Source organism: Eptesicus fuscus, chromosome 1 (genome assembly GCF_027574615.1).
Source record: "Eptesicus fuscus isolate TK198812 chromosome 1, DD_ASM_mEF_20220401, whole genome shotgun sequence".
Taxonomy (NCBI): domain Eukaryota; kingdom Metazoa; phylum Chordata; class Mammalia; order Chiroptera; family Vespertilionidae; genus Eptesicus; species Eptesicus fuscus.
In genome coordinates, this window is record NC_072473.1 from 43,863,511 (window position 1) to 43,887,532 (window position 24,022).

At 39.9% G+C, this 24,022-nt stretch overlaps 1 protein-coding gene across 1 annotated transcript in view; it reads left to right on the forward strand.

Moving 5' to 3' along the window:
- The window catches only part of HEPH (hephaestin), a 124,591-nt gene that overhangs the window by 17,921 nt on the left and 82,648 nt on the right, over positions 1 to 24,022 (forward strand). Inside the window, exons 9-12 of the mRNA XM_028136354.2 lie at positions 15,730 to 15,861; positions 19,881 to 20,092; positions 20,994 to 21,144; positions 23,706 to 23,918. Of these exons, the coding sequence (XP_027992155.2) occupies positions 15,730 to 15,861; positions 19,881 to 20,092; positions 20,994 to 21,144; positions 23,706 to 23,918 (708 nt within the window). The remainder of the gene's footprint in view (positions 1 to 15,729; positions 15,862 to 19,880; positions 20,093 to 20,993; positions 21,145 to 23,705; positions 23,919 to 24,022) is intronic.

The window sequence follows — 24,022 nt, forward strand, 5'->3', positions numbered from 1 at the left end:
TATACGGAGAAAAAACTTACCTTGGAAAAGAGGATGGACAGTGAGTATTAAGATCTCATTAGCTTGTGTTCAATATGGGTCTCCCGTCTTTTTCTTCACTTTTTTATTGTGTTAAAATATGCACAAAATAAATTTTACCATAGTAACTCTTTTAAGAGTAGAGTTCAGTGGTATTAAATGCATTCATAATGTTTTGCAACCATCACTACCATCTATATCGATTCTTTTTATCTTGTAAAACTGAAATTCAATGCCCATTAAATAATAACTACCCATCTTACCCTCTACCCAGTGTGCAAATATGACTTTGAGGCATGATTTCAATTATTTTGGGTATACACAGAATGGAATTACTGAATGATATGGTAATTCTATTTTTAAATTTTTGAGGGACCACCATGTTGTTTTTCACAGTAGCTTTATCATTCTAAATTAACAACAGCAGTGCACATGTGCTTTAATTGCTCCATATCCTTTCCAAACTTTATTTTCTGTGTGTGTGTGTGTGTGTGTGTGTGTGTGTGTGTGTGTTTATAGTAGCCATATGAGTGGGTGTGAAGAGGTATCTCACTGTTGTTTTGATTTGCATTTCCCTAATAATCAGTAATGTTTAGAATCTTTCCATGTGCCTATTGGCTATTTGTATATATTCTTTGCTTAAATATTTTCTCAAGTCCTCTTCCCATCTTTAATTAGGTTGTTTATTTATTTATTTATTTATTTTTGCTATTAAGTTTTAGGAGTTATCTTAATTGCTTATCCTATCTAATAAAAGAGTAATATGCAAATTAACCATACCTCTCCTACACCCACAAGCCATGCCCACAAGCCATGCCCACCAGCCAATCAGGAGCGAATATGCAAATAAACCCAATCAAGATGGCTGTGGCCATGGAGAGCAGGAGGGAGGCTTGGGTTTCCCTGGCAATGTAGGAAGCCAACCTTTCCACCTGCCCTTGTCAGCCCAGGCCACCACTCAATGCTACAAAGTTTCAATTATAGAAGATAAATAAATCCCAACAAAAATGGGAGCAGCCATAGAGCTGGAGAGAGCAGGAGGCTTGAGTTGCCCCTGGAGATGGAGGAAGCCAGCTTTCCGCCTGCCCTGGCCTGCCTTGGCCTCCACTCCAGGCTACAAAGTTTCAATTATAGAAGATAAATAAATTACAGATACCAGGGCCTCTGCTTGGGTTGCCAGGGGGTGTGGCCGGCCTGCAAACCACCACAGGCTCCTCACCCAGGCCACCCCATGACCCAAGGGAACCCTCACCTTGATCCGGGACACCCTTCAGGGCAAACCAGCTGGTCCCCACCCAGACACCAGGCCTCTATCCTATCTAATTCTATCTAATAAAATAATAATATGCAAATTGACCATAACTCCAACACACAAGATGGCTGCCCCCATATGGTCAAAGATGGCTGCCCCATGTGGACACAATATGGCCACCACAAGATGGCCAGCAGAGGAGGGCAGTTGGGAAGGACCAGGCCTGCAAGGGAGGGCAGTTGGAGGTGATCAAGCCTGCAGGGGAGGGCAGTTAGGGGTGACCAGGCTGGCAGAGGAGGGAAGTTGGGGACAACTGGGCCTGCAGGGAAGGGCAGTTGGGGGGACCAGGCCTGCAGGGGAGGGCAGTTAGGGGCAAACAGGCTGGCAGGGGAGCAGTTAGGCATCAATCAGTCTGGCAGGGGAGTGGTTAGGGGGTGATCAGGCTGGTAGGCAGAAGCAGTTAGGGGCAATCAGGAAGGCAGGCAGGCAGACAGTTGGGAGCCAGCAGTCCTGGATTGTAAGAGGAATGTCCAACTGCCTCCTGGAGGATAGGGCCTAAACGGGCAGTCATACATCCCGCGAGGGGTCCCAGATTGGAGAGGGTGCAGGCTGGGCTGAGGGACACCCCTCACCCCTTGTACATGAATTTTGTGCACCAGGCCCCTAGTCAGATATAAAAGTTGCAAATATTTTCCCATTCTGTAGGTTGACTTTTTACTCTGTTGATAGTGTCTCTTTGGTATATAGACTTTAAAAATTTTTATAAATTCCAATAAGCCTGGGGGGTTTTGTTACCTGTACTTTTGTATCCAAAAAAATCATTGTCAAATCTAATGTCATGAAGGTTTTTCCTTATGGTTTCTTTTATTGGAATTTAAATTCTTTATTGTTTAAAGTATTACATAAGTGTCCTTTCCCCTACCCCACTGACCTCTCCCTGGCTGCCCCTACCCCCCAGCACATGCCATCACCCCCACACTGTCTGTATCCATTGCTTATGCTCATATGCATGCATACAAGTCCATTGGTTGATCTCTTACCTCCTCACCCCTTGCCTTCCCTCATAGGTTGGACAGTCTGTTCAATGCTTCTATGACTCTGGTTCTATTTTTGTTCATCAATTTATGTTGTTCATTATATTTAACAAATGAGTGATATCATGTAATACTTATCTTTCTCTGACTGGCTTATTTCGCTTAGCATAATGCTCTCCAGGTCCATCCATGGTAAGAATTCCTTCTTTTTTACAGCAGCATAGTATTCCATTGTGTAGATGTACCACAGTTTTGTAATACACTCATCTGCTGATGGGCATTTAGGCTGTTTCCAAATCTTAGCTATTGTAAATTGTGCTGCTATTAACATATGGGTGCATATATCCTTTCTGATTGGTGTTTCTGTTTTCTTGGGATATATTCCTAGAAGTGGGATTACTGGGTCATGTGGAAGTTCCATTTTTAATTTTTTGAGGAAACTCCATACTGTTCTCCACAGTGGCTGCACCAGTCTGCATTCCCACCAGCAGTGCACGAGGGCTCCTTTTTTTCCCCATCTCCTCCAACACTTGTCATTTGTTGATTTGTTGATGATAGCCATTCTGACAGGTGTGAGATGATACCTCATTGTTGTTTTGATTTGCATCTCTTGGATGATTAGTGACTTTGAGCATGTTTTCATATGTCTCCTAGCCTTCTGTATGTTCTCTTTCGAAAAGTGTCTATTTAGGTCCTTTGCCCATTTTTTTTATTGGATTGTTTATCTTCCTTTTGTTAAGTTGTATGAGTTCTTTATAAATTTTGGAGATTAAACCGTTATTGGAAATATCATTGGCAAATATGTTCTCCCATGCACTGGGCTTCCTTGTTGTTTTGTTGATGGTTTCTTTTGCTGTGCAGAAGCTTTTTATTTTGATGTAGTCCCGTTTGTTTATTTCCTCCTTAGTTTCTATTGCCCTAGGAGCTGTATCAGTAAAGATATTGCCACAACAAACGTCTATTTTTCTGCCTGTGGCTTCTTCTAAGATTCTTATGGTTTCCCATCTTTCGTTTAAGTCCTTTATCTATTTTGAGTTTATTTTTGTTTATGGTGTAAGTTGGTGGTCTAGTTTCATTTTTTTGCATGTATTTGTCCAATTTTACCAACACCATTTATTGAAGAGACTGTCTTGACTCCATTGTATGTTCATGCCTCCTTTGTCAAATATTAATTGAACATAATGAGTTGCATCAATTTCTGGGTTCTCTGTTCTATTCCATTGGTCTATGTCTGTTCTTGTGAAAATACCAGGCAGTTTTGAGAACAGTGGCTTTGTAGTACGTTTTCTTTTGAGTTGTATTGGTTTAGGTGTTATATTGAGGTGTTTTTTTTTAAATTAATTTTGTATATGATAATAGGTAAGTGTTCACCTGTATTATTTTGCTACTTGTGGCCCAGTGCATGAAATTCATGCACGGGGGCTGTTGGGGGGTCCCTCAGTCCAGCCTGCACTCTCCAATCTGTGACCCCTTGGGGGATGTCCGGCAGTCGGACATCCCTTTCACAATCCAGGACCGCTGGCTCTTAACCACTCATCTGCCTGCCTGCCTGATCGACCCTAACCACTCTGCCTGCCTGCCTGATTGCCCCTAACTGCCTCTGCCTGCCATCCTGATCAATCCTAACTGCCTCTGCCTCAGCCCCTGTACCATGGCTTAGTCCAGAAGGAGGACCAGACGACCGGAAGATGTCCAGTTGACCCAGTCTAATTAGCATATTACCCTTTCATTAGTATAGATGGAAATCCAGTTTCCTTTTTTGTTGTTGTTAATCCTCACCTAAGGATATTTTCCCACTGATTTTTAAAGAGAGTGGAAGAGAGGGGGGAGAGACAGAGAGAAAGAAACATTGATGAAAGAGAAACACATTGATTGGTTGCTTCCCCCACATTTCCAGGACCAGAGCCGGTCATTGAGCCTGCTACTGAGGTATATGCCCTTGACCAGAATTGAACCCAGAACGCTTCAGTCCCTGGGCTGATGCTCTATGCACTGAGCTAAACTGGCTAGTGTGAAATCCAGTTTTCCCCTCACCATTTGTTTAAAATACTGTCCCTATATATGTGAGTGTTTATTTCTGGGTTCTCTAGTATATTCCATTAGTCCCTATTCTATTCGTCCATATGTCTATCCTTATGCTAGTACCACACTGTTTTGATTACAGTAAGCTTTTTGGTAAGTTTTAATATGAGGAAATGTGAGTCTCCCAGTTTTGTTCTTTGTTTTCAATACTATTTTTTGGCTATTCTGGATCCCTTGAGATTCCATATAAATTTTAGGAATGGTTTTTCTATTTATGCAAAGTCATCATTGGGGATTTGATAGGGATTTAAATGAGTTTATAGATTTCTTTAGGTGGTATTGACATTTAAACACATTAACTTTTCAAACCTATAAATATGTGATATGTTTACATTTATTAATGTCATATTTAATTCATTTCAACAATGTTTTATAGTCTTTATTGTACGTCTTTCACATCTTTAGTTAAGATAATTCCCAAGTATTTTATTCTTTTTGATGCAATATATATGGAATTATTTTTTGTAATTTTTTGTTTAGATTGCTCATTGTTAGTATATAAAAATGCAACTGACTTTCATGTATTGACTTTGTATCCTGCTACTTTGCTAAATCCATATATTAGTTCTAACAGTGTTTGTTTTTGTGTACTCTTTAGGTTGTCTACATATAAGATCATAAAATCTGCAATAGAGATCATTTTACTTTTTTCTTTATAATTTAGACATGTTTTTATACCTTATTTCTTAAATAATCACTCTGGCTAGAATTACCAGTAATATGTAGAAGAGAAGTGGTGAAAGCAGGCAACCTTACCTTATTCCTAATCTCAGAGGAAAACCTTTCAGTCTTTCACCACTGAGTATGGTGTTTGCTATGAGTTTTTTCATACATGGATTTTATTATGTTGATAAGTCCCCTTCTATTTCTAGTTTTTTAAAAAAATATTTTTATCATGAAAGGTGCCAAATTTTATTAGATGCTTTTTCTGCATCAATTATTATTACCATGTTTTTTTCTTTTATTCTGTTAATATCATGTATTACATTGATCAATTTTTGTATGTTGAACCATCCTTGCATTTCAGGAATAAATTCCACCTGGTCATGGTGTGTAATCCTTTTAATATGCTGCTTTTAAGGATTTTTGCATCAATGTTTATAAGGGATATTGATGCATATAGTGTTTTATTCTTATAATGTTTTTGTCTGGATTTGATAACTTGGTAATGTTCACTTGATAGAATGAGTTGAAAAGTATTCCCTCCTTTTCAATAGTTTGGAAGATTTTGAGAAAGATTGGTATTAGTTCTTTAAATATTTAGTAGAAATCACAAGTGAAGCCATCAGATCCAGGGATTTTCTATTTTGGAAAACTTTTTATTACTGATTCAATGTGCTTGCTAGCTGCAGGTCTATTCAGATTTTCTGTTTCTTTATGATTTAGGCTTCGTAGGTTTTATGTTTTTAGGATTTGCCTGTTTCATCTAGGTTATTCAATTTGTTGGTGTACAATTGCTCATAATACTCATTTATAATATTTTATTTCTGTAGGATCAGTGGTAATGTTCCCACTATCATTTCTGATTTTAGTAATTTGAGTCTTCTCTTTTTTTTTTAGTCCATCTAGCTAAAGATTTGTCTATATTGTCGATTGTTTTGAAGAACCAACTTTTGGTTTTATTATTTTATTATTCTCTATTTCACTATCATTAACATATTTTCTTCTTTCTAGTAGCTTTTGTTTTAGTTTGTTTTTCTTTTCCTATTTTCTTAACTTGTGAAGTTAGATTGTTGATTTAAGATTTTTTTTTAAATTTAAGTGTTTATAGCTATGAATTTTCTCCTTAGCAACACTTTCACTGAACATCATATTTTGGTATGTTGTGTTTTGTTTTGCTTTTTCATCTGCTTCTAAGTATTTTCTCATTTTTTTGTGATTTTTTTATTTGATCCATTGGTGTTTTAAAAGTGTGTTGTTTAATTTTCACAAATTTGTAAATTATCCATTTTTCTTCTTTTATTGATTTGTAACTTCATTCCATTGTGGTTATAGAAGATAATTTGTATGTTTAAAAATCTACTGAGGCTTAATTTGTGGCCTATCATATGGTCTATTTTGAAAAATGTCCCATGTGCACTTGAGATGAATATGTATTCTGTTGTTTTTGGCAGATTGTTGTTATACGTTAGATCTAGTTGGCTTATTATTGTTATTTAAGTCTCCTATTTATTTACTCATATCCTGTCTGGGTGTTTTATCCATTATTATGAGTGGGATATTTGTCACCAGACTTGATTAGAGGTGAAGCATTAAGTGTGGACATTGAGTAGAATCTATACCAGAAACTCTGAATTAGGGTTAGAGTCAGCATAAATTATCAGGTTGTCTTGGTAATCCTGGTTAGCTTCAAAGGTGGCCTAGGCTAGGTCAGAGATGGTGAATAGTGGAGCAAAGAAAAGTTCAGTCCAGAGATGGAAGACGCTGATGTGGCCTTCCCATACTAGCAGTTAGCAGCTGTGCATCACTGCAGATTGCCCAGGACCAAACCAGACAGAGTCGGACCTGCATGACCACCATTTGTCCACCATCCAGAACTGAAGTGTCAGTGCTGACATGTACACATAAGGAACTGTTGGACATTGAAATTGGGTCTCGAAAGAACTGTGGGCCCAGAAAGAAACTCACTACACACTGATTCATTTGCCTGTCACCATAACCATTATTGCTTGTCTCATTTTCGGTTCTTATAAGTGTATTTCTAATAGCACATGATCTCACTCATCTAGGGGAAATGATGAACAACATAGACTGATGAACAAGAACAGACCCAGAAACAAGGAGGCATGGATCAGACTGTCGGGCCTCGGGGGGAGGGTAGGGAAGGGGGGGGGTAAAGGGGGAGATCAACCAAAGGACTTGTGTGCAGGCATATGAGCCTAACCGGCGGTTGGGGACAACAGAGGGGTGGGGGCATGTGTGGGGAGGGGGGTGGGATGGGAATGGGGGGACGAGGACAAATATGTGATACCTTAATCAATAAAGAAATTTAAAAAAAAAAGAAAAGCTCAGTAGTCATGACTAGACTAGTTATTCTGGGGCCTTGATAGAAGATATGATAATTTTATATGCTCAAAATTTATTTACAATTGAAGCAAGCTCAGATATTTAGATGGGTCCCACAAGGAAATATCAAGTTATCTGTGAATAATGACACTTTTACTTCTTCTTTTCCAATTTGGATGCCTTTCATTTCCTCTTCTTGTCTGATCGCCTTGGCTAGCACTTCTAGTACTATGTCGAACAGGAGTGGTGAAAGTGGGCATCCCTGTGTTGTTGCTGTTCTCCAGGGAAATGGTTTTAGTTTTTGCCCATTGAGTATGATGTTGGCTGTAGGTTTGTCATATAAGGCTTTTATTATGTTGAGGTATGATCCCTCTATTCCCACTTTGCTGAGCATTTCTATCAGAAAAGGGTGTTGGAGTTTCTCAAATGCCTTTTCTGCATCAATTGATATGATTATGTGATTTTTGTCTCTCAATTTGTTTATGTGATGTATCACATTTATTGATTTGCCGATATTGTACCAGCCTGCATCACTGGAATAAATCCCACTTGGTCATGGTGTATGATTTTTCTGATGTACTACTGGATCCGATTTGCTAGAATTTTGTTGAGGATTTTGGCACCTATGTTCATCAAGGATATTGGCCTGTAATTCTCTTTCTTTGTGGTGTTTTTATCTGGTTTTGGGATTAAACTAATGCTGGTTTCACAGAAGGAGCTAGGAAGTGTGCTTTCCTCTTGAATTTTTGAAATAGTCTGAGAAGGACTGGTTTTAATTCTTCTTTGAAAGTTCGGTAAAACTCCCCTGTGAAGCCATTAGTTCCAGGGCTTTAGTTTGCTGGAAGTTTTTATTACTGTTTCAATTTCATCAGTAATTATTGGCGTATTCAGGTTTTTTAATTCTTCCTGATTGAGTTTTGGAAGCTTGTATTTTTCTAGGAATATGTCCATTTCCTCAAGGTTGTCTAGGTTGTTAGAGTAGAATTGTTTGTAGTATTTTTTTTTTTTTTACAATCCTTTGTATATCTGTGGGGTCAGTTGTTACTTCACCTCTTTCATTTCTGATTTTGTTTATTTGGGTCCTCTATCTTTGTTTCTTATTGAGCCTGGCTAGAGGTTCATCAATATTCTTTATCCTTTCAAAGAACCAGCTCTTGGTTTCATTGATCTTTTGTAATTTTTGTTTTTTGGTCTCTATGTCTTTCATTTCTGCTCTGATCTTTATTATTTACTTCCTTCTGGTTACTGTGGGCTTTTCTTGTTTCTCCCTTTTTAATTCTTTAAGTTGCTATGTTAGCTAATTTATTATTTATTACCATATTTCTTTCTTTCTTTCTTTCTTTCTTTCTTTCTTTCTTTCTTTCTTTCTTTCTTTCTTCCTTCCTTCCTTCCTTCCTTCCTTCCTTCCTTCCTTCCTTCCTTCCTTCCTTCCTTCCTTCCTTCCTTCCTTCCTTCCTTCCTTCCTTCCTTCCTTCCTTCCTTCCTTCCTTCCTTCTTTCTTTCCTTCTTTCTTTCTTTCTTTCTTTCTTTCTTTCTTTCTTTCTTTCTTTCTTTCTTTTTCTTCCTTTCTTCCTTTCTTCCTTTCTTCTTTCTCTCTTTCTTAGGTAGGCCTGTATAGCTATGAACATCCCTTTTCAGACTGTTTTCATTGTGTCCCATAGATATTTGATTGTTGTGTTTTCACTGTCATTTGTTTCCAGGATGCTTTTTATTTCTTCTTTGATCTCTTTTATAACCCAATCATTGTTTAATAGCATATGATTTAGCCTCCAAGTGTTTGATTTTTTTCATTATTTTTATTATATTTGATTTCTAATTTTATGAGATGGTGGCCTGAGAAGATGCTTGATATGATTTCTATCTTCTTGAATTTGAAGTGACTTTTCCTGTGTCCTAATATGTGGTCTATCTTTGAAAATGTCCCATGTGTACTTGAGAAGAATGTATATTCTGTATCTTTTGGGTGAAATGTTCTGAAGATATCAATTAAATCCATCTGATCTAGTGAGTCATTTAGGATTGCTGTTTCTTTGTTGACTTTTTTGTTTAGAGGATTTATCCAGTGGTGTCAGTGGGGTATTAAAGTCCCCTACTATGATTGTATTGCTGTCAATCTTTCCCTTGATATCTTCCAGAAGTTGTTTTATGTATTTGGGTGCTCCTGTATTGGGTGCATATATGTTTACCAGAGTCATAACCTCATGTTGAATTGTTCTCTTCAGTATTATGAAGTGGCCCTCCTCATCTCTGGTTATGGATTTTACCTTTAGGTCTATTTTGTCAGATGTAAGTATTGCAACCTTAGCTTTTTTCTCATTTCCATTTGTGTGAAAATTTTTTTCCATCCCTATACTATCACTCTGTGTGAATCTTTTGTTCTGAGCTGGGTCTCATGCAGACAGAGAATATTTGGGTCATGTTTTCTTATCCATTCAACTACCTTTATGTCTTTTGATTGGAGCATTTAATCCATTTGCATTTAATGTTATTATTGATAAGTACTTGTCACCATTTTTATTCTTTATGTTTGTTCTCCTTATTTCATTTCTATTTCTTCTTTTTACAATATTCCCTTTAGCATTTCTTGCATTGCTGACCTGGTGGTAATAAGCTCCCTTAGCCCTTTTTTGTCTGTGAAGTTCCTAATTCCACCTTCAATTTTGAATGATAGCCTTGCTGTGTATAGTATTCTTGGATTCAGTCCCTTGCTTTGCATCTCTTTGTATATTTTATTCCATTCCCTTCTGGCCTGGTGTGTTTCTGTTGAGAAATCAGTTGATATTCTAATGGGAAATCCATTTTAGGTAACTTTCTGTCTCTCTCTGGCAGCCTTTAAGATTCTTACTTTGTCGTTGAGGTTTGCCAATTTATGATGTGTCTTGGTGTTGGTCTTTTAGTGTTCATCTTGTTTGGGACTCTCTTGAACCTGTGTGCTATTTTTCTTATCAGCATCAGGGAAGTTTTCTGTCATTATTTCTTCAAACTGATTTTCTATTCCTTGCTTTGCTTCCTCTCCTCCTGGTACCCTTATTATGCAGATGTGTTTTTCATTTTGTGTTGTTCCAAAGTTCCCTTAGGCTCTCCTCTTTCTTGTTCAGTTTTCTTTCCTGTTGCTGCTATATTTCTGTGTTTTTTCCTACCTTGTCTGCTAATTTGATGATGTGGTCCTCAGCCTCTTCTAGTCTACTGTTTAAGTGTTCTCTTGTGTGTTATTTATTGCAGCTCAGTCATTCTTCATTTCCTCTTGGTTCCTTTTCATATTGGTGACATTCTCGTTCAGCTCCTTATAATTCTCATTGAGTTGTGTTTATTTTTCATCCAGCCATTTGAACATCCTTATAACCATTACTCTGAATTCTTTCTCTGACATGTTACTTGCCTCCATTTAATTTAATTCCTTTTCTGGTGATTCCTCTTTTTCTTTCCTTTGCAGATTGTTTTTTGTCTCCCCATTTTTCCTGTAACATTTTAATTGTTTCTGTGACTTAGTTCCAACTACTTTTCAACCCAGGTTCTTTTGGGGGAGGTGCTAGTGGTGTGATCTCTCAGGTCTCCTGGGCATGTTGATCTAGTGGCACTTCCTACTTGAGTTATTTAGGTTCTCTTGATGTAGCTGTATCTTGAATGTTAGTTTATTATTTGTGGATGAAGTTTCATCACGGATTGGCAATGTGACTCACCCTCGGCTTCGTTGTGCAAGCTGTTTTGGATGTGATCGTGGTTCCGGCTCTTGTGGAAAATGTTTTCTGAGATATCATTGGTATGTGCTCACTGTGGGTTCCCAGAGTCCACGGCCTGGGAGGAAGGAGTCTCAGGTACTGTGACTTTGGCCAGTGTGGTGTGACTCTTGCTGGATTAGCATCACTCTGTACCTCACTACGAGGGGCCTAGAGCTTGTGATAGTGGGGGGCCAGTGTCTCATAGTCTATGGTTGAGGCAGAGGGACTCTGGCCAAAGTGATTTCCCTCTCTGAATCACAAGGGGGTTCAGAATCCAGCAACTGGGGATATGGGAATCTCAGAGTCTGTGGCTGAAACAATGTGACCTTATCCATGGAGGCAAGCCCTCAGCAACTCACCAAGCTGTCTAGAAGTAGGTAGTAGGGAGGGGGATGTTGTGGATCCTGCTGAGGGAGCCGTGCTCACTTGGTTGGAGAGGCACATGTCAAGTGGAAGCTCACAGAGGGGCCCAGGGCCCCATGGAGGGAGACGTCCCAGTGTCTGCTTCAGGGGATGTGTGACCTTGTTTGGATACACACATTCAGTGACTTCTTACAGAAGATCCTAGGGGCTGTCTGCTGGGGCAGTGGGATCAGAGGACCCATTTGCTGGAGTGGCGCTGTTGCGGGGACTGGATGCCTGCAGTGAAATTGTGCCTTGCGGTGGCTCAGAGAAGCACCCATGGGCCTCCTGCTGGGACAGCGAGCTCAAGGGGTTTGCACGCTGGATTGGTGCAACTGCAGTGACTGGAGATCAGCATCTGAGGAAGGGAAACTCTGACTTTCTGCTGCCAGGGCCTTGCACCCTTGGTTGGACACGAGTGCACCTAATGGCAGCTCACAGTGTCACCCGGGAGTCACCTGCTGGGGCAGTGGCCTCAGGAGGCTTGCATACTGAAACCACGCAATCACAGAATCTGTGGGTAGGCAGCCAGGAAGGGGGAAGTCCAAATTTCTACTGCCGGGGCCGTGCGCCCTTGTTTGGATATGAGTGCACCCGTTGGGGGCTCAAGGAGACACCTGAGAGCTGCCTATAGGGGCAGTGGGCTCAGTAGGCCTGCATCCTGGAAAGGTACAACTGCAGTGTCTGGCAGTTGGCAGCTCTGGAAGAGGAAGACTCAGTTTTTGCTTCTGGGGCCTTGCACCCTTGGTTGGATTCACACACACCCAGCGGTGGTTCACAGTGACACCCAAGAGCTGCCTTTGGGGCGGTGTGCTCAGGAGGCCTGCGTGCTATAAAAGCAAAACTGTGGTTCCAGAGGTTGGCAGCTGTGGAGTGGGAAGACTCAGTTTTTGCTGCCAGGTGTTGCACTCAGTGCAACATTTGTGCTCACCCAGTGGTGGCTCACAGAGACTACTGGGTGCTATTTGCCAGGGTAGTGCACTCAGAGAGACCCTTGTGCTGAAACCATGTGACCGAGGTGTCTGTGGGCAGGCATCTGGGAATGGGGGAATTCAGAATTTCTACTGCTGGGGCCTTTCGCCCTTGGTTGGATTTGCGCCCACCTAGTGGTGGCTCACAGAAGCACCCGGAGTCCATTTGCTAGGGCGATGCACTCACATACTCAGAGAGGCCCTGGTGCTGAAGCTGCACAACCGAGGTGTCTGTGGACAGGCAGCCAGGAAGAGGGAATTCAGAATTTCTACTGCCGGGGCTATGTGTCCTTGTTTGAATAAGAGCGCACCCAGTGGGGGCTCACAGCGGCACCCAAGAGAGGCCTGTGAGGTGGTGGGCTCAGGGGGTGCAACTGAGGTGTCCAGAGGTAGGCAGCTGAGGTTGGGGGTGCTCATAATTACTGCTGCGGGAGCATGCACCTTTGGAGGTGGAGGTCCTAGCGTCTGCAGGTCTGTGGGTGGGGCAGCAGGATTTTGGCTGGAGTGGCTGAAGGGTCATGGGCAGTGTCCAAGGCCAGTCTGGTTGGTTGTGCTGATGAGTTCCTAGAAAAGGTCGCTCTCTCCTTCAAGATTTCTTTGGCTCCTTGCCCGAGCCCCACAGCCTGGGGAGTGCCCACAGTGGTGCTAGGTGCTCCCTGTCCAGGAGAGCCTGGTCTGCCAGGCCCTGCTATTCTTACCAGATTTAACTGTCCCTCACTCACCCATATACGTGCCACACACATCCATACACTCTCCTTTCACCCCCTCACACACTCACACCCTCTCCCTCACCTCAATCCTGCCAGCCACCATCTTCCAGTACTTATTTATTACCATTTTAACTCTGTATGCCTAGGTTTCTCATTCTCTCTTTGTCTTTAATTTTTGGCATTTTAATTATGATGTGTCTGGGAGTGGAGCTGTTTGGTTTCATATTGCTTGGGGTTCTCTGTGCCTCTTGAATTATGTGACTTTTTCCTTTACCAGTTTAGGGAATTTTTCTGCCATTATTTCTTCAAACACATTCCCTATCCCATTCTCCCTTTCTGTCTCTTCTGGCACACCTGCTATTCAAATATTGTTACTTTTCACATTGTCCCACAGCTCCCTTAAGCTGTCCTCCTTTTTTTTTTTTTTTTCTTTTTGGTTCTCTGATTAAGCGATTTTTTTTTTTCAATCCTGTCTTCTAATTCACTGATTCAATCCTCAGCTTCTCCTAATCTATTGTGTATTCCTTCCAATGTGCTCTTTATTTGTGCTATGTCATTCTTTATTTCTGTTTTCATAGTTACTATATCTTTTCTCATGATGTTGAGCATCTTTACCATCATTATTCTGAACTCTATATCAGATAAATTTCTATCTCCATTTTATTTATCTGTTCTTCTGGAGAAATCTCTTGTTCTTTCATTTGTGGGGTTTTTTCCTTGTCTCCTCATTTTGGCTGCCTGTTTATATATGTGATGATGTATTAGGTAAATCTGTTCTGCCTCTCAATCTCTGGTGCAGGACAGAGTCAAACACTATTTCTGACTAATTAGATCAGGCAGAAACTCAAATCCTCCAGAGACCACCTCTGCCTACAGATTAATAGTATTCCATCTTGAATTGTCCTCAGGCAAATGTCCACAGTGTAGGAAGCATTTTTTTGTTTTTTTTCTAACAGGGTGAGGCAATTGCTTCTGCCTAGTGGCTAATTGTTAGTCTCAGTCTCTTAATGGATCTCAGAAACTCTGCACCATAGGGCGAGGTGTTTTCTAGTAGGGTGGGTCAGCTGTCTTCCCCAAAGCAAAGCCAACTGTATAGCAATTGTCTGCATGAGGAAGATGACTTCCACAGCATGAGGGAATGACTCAGAACAGGAAACCGGGGTGTCTGATGGAGCACAAGGTGAGTGGCTCCACAGAGAATTTTATGTGTTGGCCCTTTAAGAGGGTGCCCGAATTTCCAGCCTTGTCTCCCTGGCAGACAGTAACCCCACTGCTTTTCACAACCAGATGTTATGCGTGTACCCTTCTCAGTTCTGGTGCTCTCTTCTGGGGGTCCCTGCTTGGGTATTAGACCCCAGAGTTCTCATTGGCAACTCCCCACAGCTGAGATATCTCTCTGGAACTTCAGTTTCTGTCTGTGGAAGCCTGTCCAGCCCTTTTGTGCCTCCACCCCTCCTACCAGTCTCTATGTAGTTTCCATTTTCCATCCTCAGGTATCAGGGTTCTCTCCAGTGAGTCTTCCATTGATTATTTGGGAAGTTTTTCTGTATTTTAATTGTAGTTCCAGTTTTGTCCTGGGAGCATCCACTTACTCTGCCACCATTTTTAATCTCAGAAATCCCTAACTTTAGGTATAGTCTCTATTCCTAATCAGTCATTTAAATTTGAGGTCAATTTGGGCTGCAGTTTCCTCATCTGTAAAATGAAGATATCCCCTGCCCTATATAACTTAGACTGATATTTGAATATAAAATTGAGATAATGGATATTAATGCGCTTTTTATTTCAGGTTTTAAAACTTTTTACTTGCATATTAAAAATTGTACATTCTAATAATTTTAACAAAAAATGGCATTCTGATTAAACTGTATTTTACAGCCTTTGTTTTTACTCTAGATTTCACTATTGTCCCACTCAGCTTATTCCTTCACTGACATGCAGTTCATTCCCTTCCCTGCCAGCCAGGCAGGTAGATGGGAGAGGCAGGTGTGGCCTTCCTTGCCAGTAGTTCTCTGATGTGAAAAACGGCAGCACAGTCGATTAAACTGATCTAAGCTCTTTGCATCTTACAAAGTTAAACAGCTAAAAGAAATAAAATAAGAAGGCAATGCTTGTGGAATTTACAGTGCGTATTGGTGGTGCATGTCTCATTATGATTCATCTGCTTGCTTCTCCAGTTCAATCATTTCTTTTGAAGGTAGTGGATTTTTCTCTTGTGTTTCTGTCTTCTTCATTTTGACGGTTATCACTGACTAGATCGGACTCCTCTCATTTGCACACCTTGCTCAGCTTCCTCTGCAACCATGTCTGATAAACCTGATATGACTGATATTAATAAATCAATAAGTCAAAATTGATGTGCTTTTTGTAGGTATAAATGTCAATATATTTAGAAGCATTTATTCTTATTATTGCAGAGAGGAGCTCTCTATATTTTTCATATTTTTTTTCTTTCCCTCCCATTTTTTTGTTTGTTTCCATCCTCCCTTGTCATGCCTGTTTTCATTTCCATTGTCTCTCCTTCCCATTTAACAGGGCCAGTGATCCGGGCTGAGGTGGGTGACACCATCCAGGTGATCTTCTACAACCGTGCCTCCCAGCCATTCAGCATACAGCCTCATGGGGTCTTTTATGAGAAAGACTACGAGGGAACTGTGTACAATGATGGTGAGCTGGCAGGTTCTCCAACTAATGTGGGCTGCAGGTAATAGCAGGTAGCTCTGTAAGGAAAATAAATGGGAATTGAAGGAGGAAGAACTAGGCAAAATTAATAGCCATGTGTGGATATCGTTGAACGAATGTATCATATTATAGCAAGGCAGAGCTGGAATTAATAGGAGACATGTTTTCAATTTTTTTCTGATTACAAAAGTAGCATATGTAGTATAGAATTTTGAAAAATGTAAAAAATTATAAAATAAATCAAATCATTCATAGATAAATTGCCATTGCATTTTGATATACCTTTAAATATACTTTTGTGCTTATAAAATACATATATTTATTTATTTGTGATCATATAGTTTGAACAGTTTTGTATCATATTATTTTCACTGCCCATTATATTTTGTCCATCTTCTCATTCCATAATAATGTTATATCTTAATAGCTATATAATTATCACATGGATTTGCCTCTATTACATTATCCTCTATTGTTTGTACATGTAATTTTTTATTATTTTAGAATATTGTAAATCATTTAATGCATTAAATGAATACATATATATGGTTTGGATTACTATTTCAGGAGGGAATCCAAGTGAGATTATTTGGTAATTAATTTTTTTTCTCTGAAAATAATATTAACACATGCTAATTCCAGGCCAAAACTAATCTACACTAATAAAAGAGTATCATGCTAATTGACCATACTTTTGCAACAACCACCAGCCAATCAGGAGTGAGTATACAAATTAACCCAACAAAGATGGTGAGTTAATTTGCATACACAGGCGCCATGGTGACGACACAGATGTTCCGCACCACCCCAGCCGCTTCGGGCCTCTGGGCAGCGTGGGAAGGCGAAAAGGTGGCTCCAGCCCAGAGTGGAAAGGCGACTTCGGCCAGAGTGAAGGCAGTAGTGGCAGCCAGGGGAAGGAAGGCCCATTCTTGCACGAACCTTCATGCATCGGGCCTCTAGTAAATCATAAAGGGCAAAGTTGCAGACAAATCTAGACTAAAAGAACATCCTACAAGGCAACTGGTCTAGTCCCTTTAGGAAGTCAATTCCATAGGGAAAAAAATTAGAGACAACACCAAGGGCACCATGCAACTTGTCTGATCCTTTTTATAAAAAAGTATCCTAAGGGACATTTTGGAGACAATTATAAAATTTTTGTTATAAATTGGATATTAGATGATATTAGTGATATTATGGTATTTTTTAGATGTGGTAATGTTATTGTGGTAACACAGGATATTTTTACTGATTATTTAGAAATAAAAAGTCATGTTGTTTGCATTTTACTTCCAAATAATTTAATAAAAGCAAACAAAAATTATGTGCATATATGTCTCTCTGTGTAGATATATATATACACATAAATGTAGATGGATTAAAGAATGTAAAATGTTAGCAACAATCAACTCCAGGTGGTAGGGTGATTACTGTACTAACCTTTACATTTTTCTATACATTTGAAAATTTAAAGTGTTGGGAACAGTGAGTGAATAAGAAAAGATAAGTTAATATCATCCTAAATTATACCACCTTGTTATGGGTTATACTACAAATATCATTGTGTATGTTTCTTTGCACACTCATATTGTTATTTTTTCAAGATACTAGTATATTTATATGATGTGGTATTCCTGTGTCTGATGATGCACACATTAAAATTTTTGATATCTATATCCAAATTGCTTTCTGAAAAATTTTTGTCAATTTTGAATCCCATAACAGTAACTGACAGAGAGAACCCATTTTCTTACATCCTTACCAGCACAGAGGATCCATTTTAACCTTTGTCAAAATGTCAGTCTTGTAGGCAAACAACAAAACTCATGGTTGTTACAATTTGCATTAAATTGAACATTCTTTTTAGTATTTATTGCATATCTTACTGTTTTTGTGGCCATGAATCTTTTTTAAGGCTTTTGATAAGTTTTACTAACTTTTATCCCCAAAAAGGCAATTATCATTTACCCTTTTTATAGGTGAGAGAGAGAGGTAAGAGCTATCTGAACTTTATTATTATTATTATTATTATTATTATTATTATTATTATTATTATTATTCCTCACCTAAGGATATGTTTTCATTGATTTCAGATAGAAGGGAGAGACAGAGACATAGAGAGAGAGGAAGAGAGAGAGAGAAGCATCAGTGTGAGAGAGAAACATTGTTCAGTTGCCTTCCTACACACCCCAAAAGGGAATCAAACCCACAACCTAGGTATGTGCCCTGACCGGGAATTGAACCAGCAATGCATGGGATGACGTGCATGGGATGACGTGCCAATCACCTAAGCCATATGACCAGGGCTGAACTGATTATTTTAATTTGTAAAAACCTTGCTAATGTGACAGGCAAAAATTTAGCTATTTTTTGTACTTCTTTGATTACTAATAGTTTCAAATTTTTAAAATAAAATTTCTGCTCATTGCTTGGTCATGACATATGTCCATATAAGAAATTACAGTCTTAGTGTGTCTTTTCAATTACAGTTGACCTTCAGTACTATTTTATATTAGTTTCAGGTGTACAGCATAATGATTAGACATTTCGAAAAATTTTTTATGTAATCTCCCAATACGTCAAGTACCCACCAGGCACTATACATAATTATTAAATACTAGAAGCCCAGTGCATGAAAATTCATGCACTGGAGGGGGGATTCCTCATCCCAGCCTACCCTCTCTCACAGTCCAGGAGCCCTCAGGGGCGGGAGGCAACCCGGCAATTAGGGGAAGACGGCCCTGGTTACCTGAGCCTCAGGTGGCCCTGGGCGGCTGAGGGGCTGAGGGGACTGGGGGACTCCGGAGGCAGGCGCCTGCCACCCTGGTGGGGCTGAGGAGACTGGGTACCACCATCTTGTGGCTGTGGGCACCACCATTTTTGAGGACGTGGCAGTCATCATATTCCCTCCTTATTGGCTTTGGGCACTGCCATATTTGAGGGCGTGGCAGTCAATTAGATAGGATTATTGGTTATATTCCCTATGCTGTATTTACCATTCTCATGACTATTTTGTAACTACCAATTTGTACTTCTTAATCCCTTCACTTTTTTCACCCAATTCCCCAACCCCTTCCCATCTTGCAACTGATATTCTGTTCTCTGTATCTATGAGTATGTTTCAGTTTTATTTTTTTCTTCAGATTCTTCATATAAGTGAAATCATATGGTATTTGTCTTTCTCTGTCTGACTTATTTCACTTAGCATAGGTCCATCCATGTTGTCACAAATGGTAAGATTTCATTTTTTTATGGTTAAGTAATATTCCATTGTATATATGTACCACATCTTCTTTATTTAATTGTTTATTGATGGGCACCTAGGTTGCTTCCATAGCTTGCTTATTGTAAATAATGCTGCAATGAACATAGTGGTTCATATATCTTTTCAAATTATAGTTTCAGATTTCTTGTTAAATGTCTAAAAGTGGAATTGCTAGGTCATAAGGTAGTTCTAATTTTGAGTTCATGAGGAATTTCCATACTGTGTGTGTGTGTGTGTGTGTGTGTGTGTGTGTGTGTGTAGACATACATAACATATATTCACCCACATTTTGATATATACATATAGAAAGGAAAAAGTGTTAAACAATCAGAACCGTTCAAAGATGAAACAGGCTATGATGGCAGGTAGTGAATCCCCCAACTCTGGATATTTTTAAGCAGAGATAGGAATATCAGAGCAGATAAATATATGTTTTTAGGTGAGGGGTATTCCAAATAAGTTTTAAATGTCCTTTTATTCCTTAGGCTTTATGAGTTTGGGAAAGATTAGGGAAGTTTAAATCTCTCCTGTTCATACAACAAAGTGTGGCAGAACTAGGAACCAAACTCTAGTGTCTTGACTCCTGCCCAGGATTCTTTTAAATATTCAAAATTCCATGTTCCTGTTGTTCCTGTTGCTGCTCCAAAATGCTTTTGTAGTTCATGATCTTTACCCCACTGTTTGGAGCTGATCATCTTTACTCTACACAATGTGACTAATGAGTCCCATGTTTTCCCTACAGGCTCATCCCACCCTGGCTTGGTGGCCAAGCCCTTTGAGAAAGTAACATATCGCTGGACAGTACCCCCCCACGCAGGCCCCACTGCTCAGGATCCTGCCTGTCTCACTTGGATGTACTTTTCTGCTGTGGATCCTATAAGAGATACAAATTCTGGTCTGGTGGGCCCCCTGCTGGTATGCAAGGCTGGTGCCTTGGGTGCAGATAGCAAACAGGTATTGCCAGTGTTTCTGATCTGAAAACCTGCTGGCAGGAGGATGAGGCTGGGTGGCTGAATAGGAATTAAATATGGAACTGGGTTCTAGAGGAGAGAAAATAGAAAAAAAAAATAACCAAGCTATTGAATCAGACATTAATATTTGGTGACTTCATGCTCTCTTTCATGTTTATTTTTCTCTCACAAACACACATCATCCTTAGTTTTTTACCTTAATTTATTTTTTATCCTCAGTAGCCCCTAACCTTTACTTGTCTTCTTTCATATCCAGTCCACCATTTCTAGCTATGTAACCTTGGACAAGTTACTTAACCTTTCTTTGCTTCAGTTTCCTCATCTATAATAAAGGGTTAGCAATGAAAGAAGGTAGCTTGGGTTTCTGTAAGAATTAATTAAAATAATCCATATAAAGTACTTAACACAGTGTCTAGTACATAAAAAACCCTTAGTAAATGTTAGCAGTAATAATAATAATTGATGGCATATTAATAATTATTACAATTATTTTTATTATTTTCTACCTCCCCCCCTGCCAGATTCCTCCCCTGATCTCCTAGCCACCTTTTCCCATTCCTCCCCAGGTGACTCTAGACTATCTTCTATCATACTTTGTATCTTTTATCCATAATCTATATCTTATGCTCTTTCCTGCTCCCTTTCCTACAATCCTTTCCTTCAGTTTTGTCACTTTATTCTGACCTCCTTCACCTACCTGTGATTTGAAGTTACCTGAGAAAAATGGCCTAACAATTGTGGTTCTAGGCAGACAATATGATCTTGGCTGTGTATCTGGAAAAGGAAATGGGAAAGAATCAGGGATTATTGGGTTTGGAGCATCAGAGTCTATAGCTGCTGAAACTGTTGTCATTTCTCCCTCTTCTCTCCCACTGGGCCTACAGAAAGGAGTGGATAAAGAATTCTTTCTCCTTTTTACTGTGTTGGATGAGAACAAGAGCTGGTACAGCAATGCCAATCAAGCAGCTGCTATGTTGGATTCCCGACTTCTCTCACAGGATGTCATGGGTTTCCAAGACTCTAATCGGATGCATGGTATGGGGAGTGAGTGCTTTTATCCTGAGCTACAACTGAGAGGTTATAAGTAAAATCTATCTTTAACTTAATTATGACACCTCCCTGAAAATACTGATTCCACTAGTCAGCTATGCCCAAGAGATGAGCCAGATTGAGGGACTAAACTTGACAACAGATCTTCTACTAAACACCTTCTTGTGCTGTTTCCTATGTTAAACAGTATCAGGGGCACTGGATAAAGGTACGATGAAATGAGGATTGCACACAAGGAATCCACTATAGGCTGAGAAGAGTAAGCTGGGATGTCACCTTTCCAGGCTTATTTCTTCTTGGTTATCACCCCCTACCCTTGTTCCACAAATCCATACTTCAGCCCAACAGGGAAATTTTTCTCTATATGGACATAACCTTGTGATTTTCCTAACTTCACGTTTTTGCAATGCTTTGCCTTACACTTGAAATCTCTCTCCTTCCATCTTTGTCTTTCTCCTGGGGAATTTTTTTTCCCCATTCTCTAAGGCCCTACTCAAAATTTAATGCCTCCATATAACATTTTTTATAACTCAAGCCCAAGATGATAACATCCTCTTCTGAACTACTATTGCATTTTTATTAAACTATTTTAATAAGAAGTTTCATACACTCCCCGATATTTTAATTGTTACATTGCTTTTGACTTCTGCTAAAGTGTAATCTCCTTAACTGTGAGTATTTTTGTCATTAAATGTATTTCATTAAGTATTTATTACATGATGGCTACATATGCTTGTGTAATTGATTTATTTATTTTATTGTTGACACTATTGCAGATGTCCCCCATTCCCCCACTTCGCCCATCTCCACCCAGCTCCCATCCCCACTCTCTTAGCCCTCACCACATTATTGTCTGTGTCTTTAATGAATCCCATCAACTTTCCTTACCAGTTCCCCCACACCCTTTCCCACTGACATTTGTCAGTCTGTTCCATGTATCCATGTGTCTGTTTCTATTTTCTTCAACAGTTTATTTTGTTCATTAGATTTCACATAATAGTGAGATCATATGGTATTTGTATTTCTTGAACTGGCTTATTTCACTTAGCATAATAATATCCAGGTCAATTCATGCTGTCCCAAAATGGTGAGTATTTATTTGTTGCTTATCTCTGTATCCTCTACACTAATACACAGTAAATGTTTATGAACCAGTGAATTATCAATTAATGAGTAGGTGGGCAGGTGGGTGAATGAATGGAAAGACAGGGACCCAGTTTATAAGAAGCTCCTAGCATTTTGCAATGAGATGAGACTAATAACACCCATTAAACAATTATAGAACAATCCAAGACATACTATAATCAAATGCTAAATTGTGTGGAACAGATTTTAAGTGACATAGAGTTCAAAGGGGGAGAATATTAGTGAGGAACAATCCAATTAAAATATTTCTGGAAGAAGGGAGTGCTTGAGCTAGTTCCAGTGGATGTGGGGACATTAGAAAGGGGTTGGCTTCAAGTAAGCCTCCTTGTGTATTTTTTCAGGGGAGTGTAGAGGGTGCAAGGGAGTCAAGAACAAGTGTATTGTCTTTTGGCTCCATCTCTTGGTTCTCATTACTGGTCAGTTATATCAGCTGGAAAAAGTAAGACAGTCCTGAAAACCAAGTTCATTTTAGTTTGAACTTATGGAGCACCTGATTAGTATTAGAGTGGTCAGGTGCTTAGGCAGCCACACAGATGCAGAAAAAAATAATGTGTTTCCTCTTAGCTCACTCTAGTGTGGGAGATAGATCTATAAGTAAATACCTGGATTCTGTGGTAAATGATATGGCAGAATTTTGCGGGGATAAAGTTTCATGGAAACCAGAGATAGAGTAATAATTCTGCTTCACTGGGAAGGTGACATTTGATATGGAGCATGATGGATGGATGAGTAGCAGTTTGCTGTAGAGAGAGACCAGAGGGAAAGTATATTACAGGCAGAGGTAACAGCACATAAATTCAACAAGTGTATTATAAGCACCTACCATGTTTAATGCTTTGGGCATGAAGAAGCAAATGGACCTCCCAGAATAATGGGGGGATAGACTGCAGGTAGGGATACCAGGAATGAGGCTTTTGCAGGAGTTCAGGCCAGAAGTGGCAGTGAAGATGAAGAGGATGAGACAGTTTGAAAACTGAGTATGGAACTGCACAACTTTACAGAGGAATGGAGAATGAGGGAAAGATGGAGGAGGAACAATCAAAGAGGTTGTAAGAGAATGTGGTGTTACTGAAGGCAAGGGAGAAGAGTTTCAGGAGTGTGAGAGTAGGAGAGGTTGCTACTTTTGTGTATATGTGAAAAGGTATTTTGCAAGGACGTGAAACATGGTGGAGGAGGGGCAGTAGGTGAGGCTAGAAAGGCTGGTTGGGTCCTCATCTTAAAGGGGCAAATCTTCATAAGTAGAATTAAAGTGGCTTAAGGAAGAAGGCAGAGGAGTTGAGGATGACTCAGAAATTTTAAGTTATGGGAGACCATAGTACAGAGCTGATGCCATGCTGCTGGCCAGTGCTTGAGCAGTCTGGTTTCATCTCCCCATCCTGTCTTGTGTTTTTGTTTTCCAGCCATTAATGGGTTTCTATTCTCTAACCTGCCCAGACTGGACATGTGCAAGGGTGACACAGTGGCCTGGCACCTGCTTGGCCTGGGCACAGAGACTGATGTGCATGGGGTCATGTTCCAGGGCAACACTGTGGAGCTTCAGGGCATGAGAAAGAGTGCAGCCATGCTCTTTCCTCACACCTTTGCCATGGCCATCATGCAGCCCGACAACCCTGGTAAGTGCCTTAGCAGCTAGGCCTAGGTTCAGAGGCTTTGTTGGGCAAGAGGCTGGGGGTGGGGGTGAGGTTGGGGGGTGCTGATGAAGAGAAAAAGAGTCATG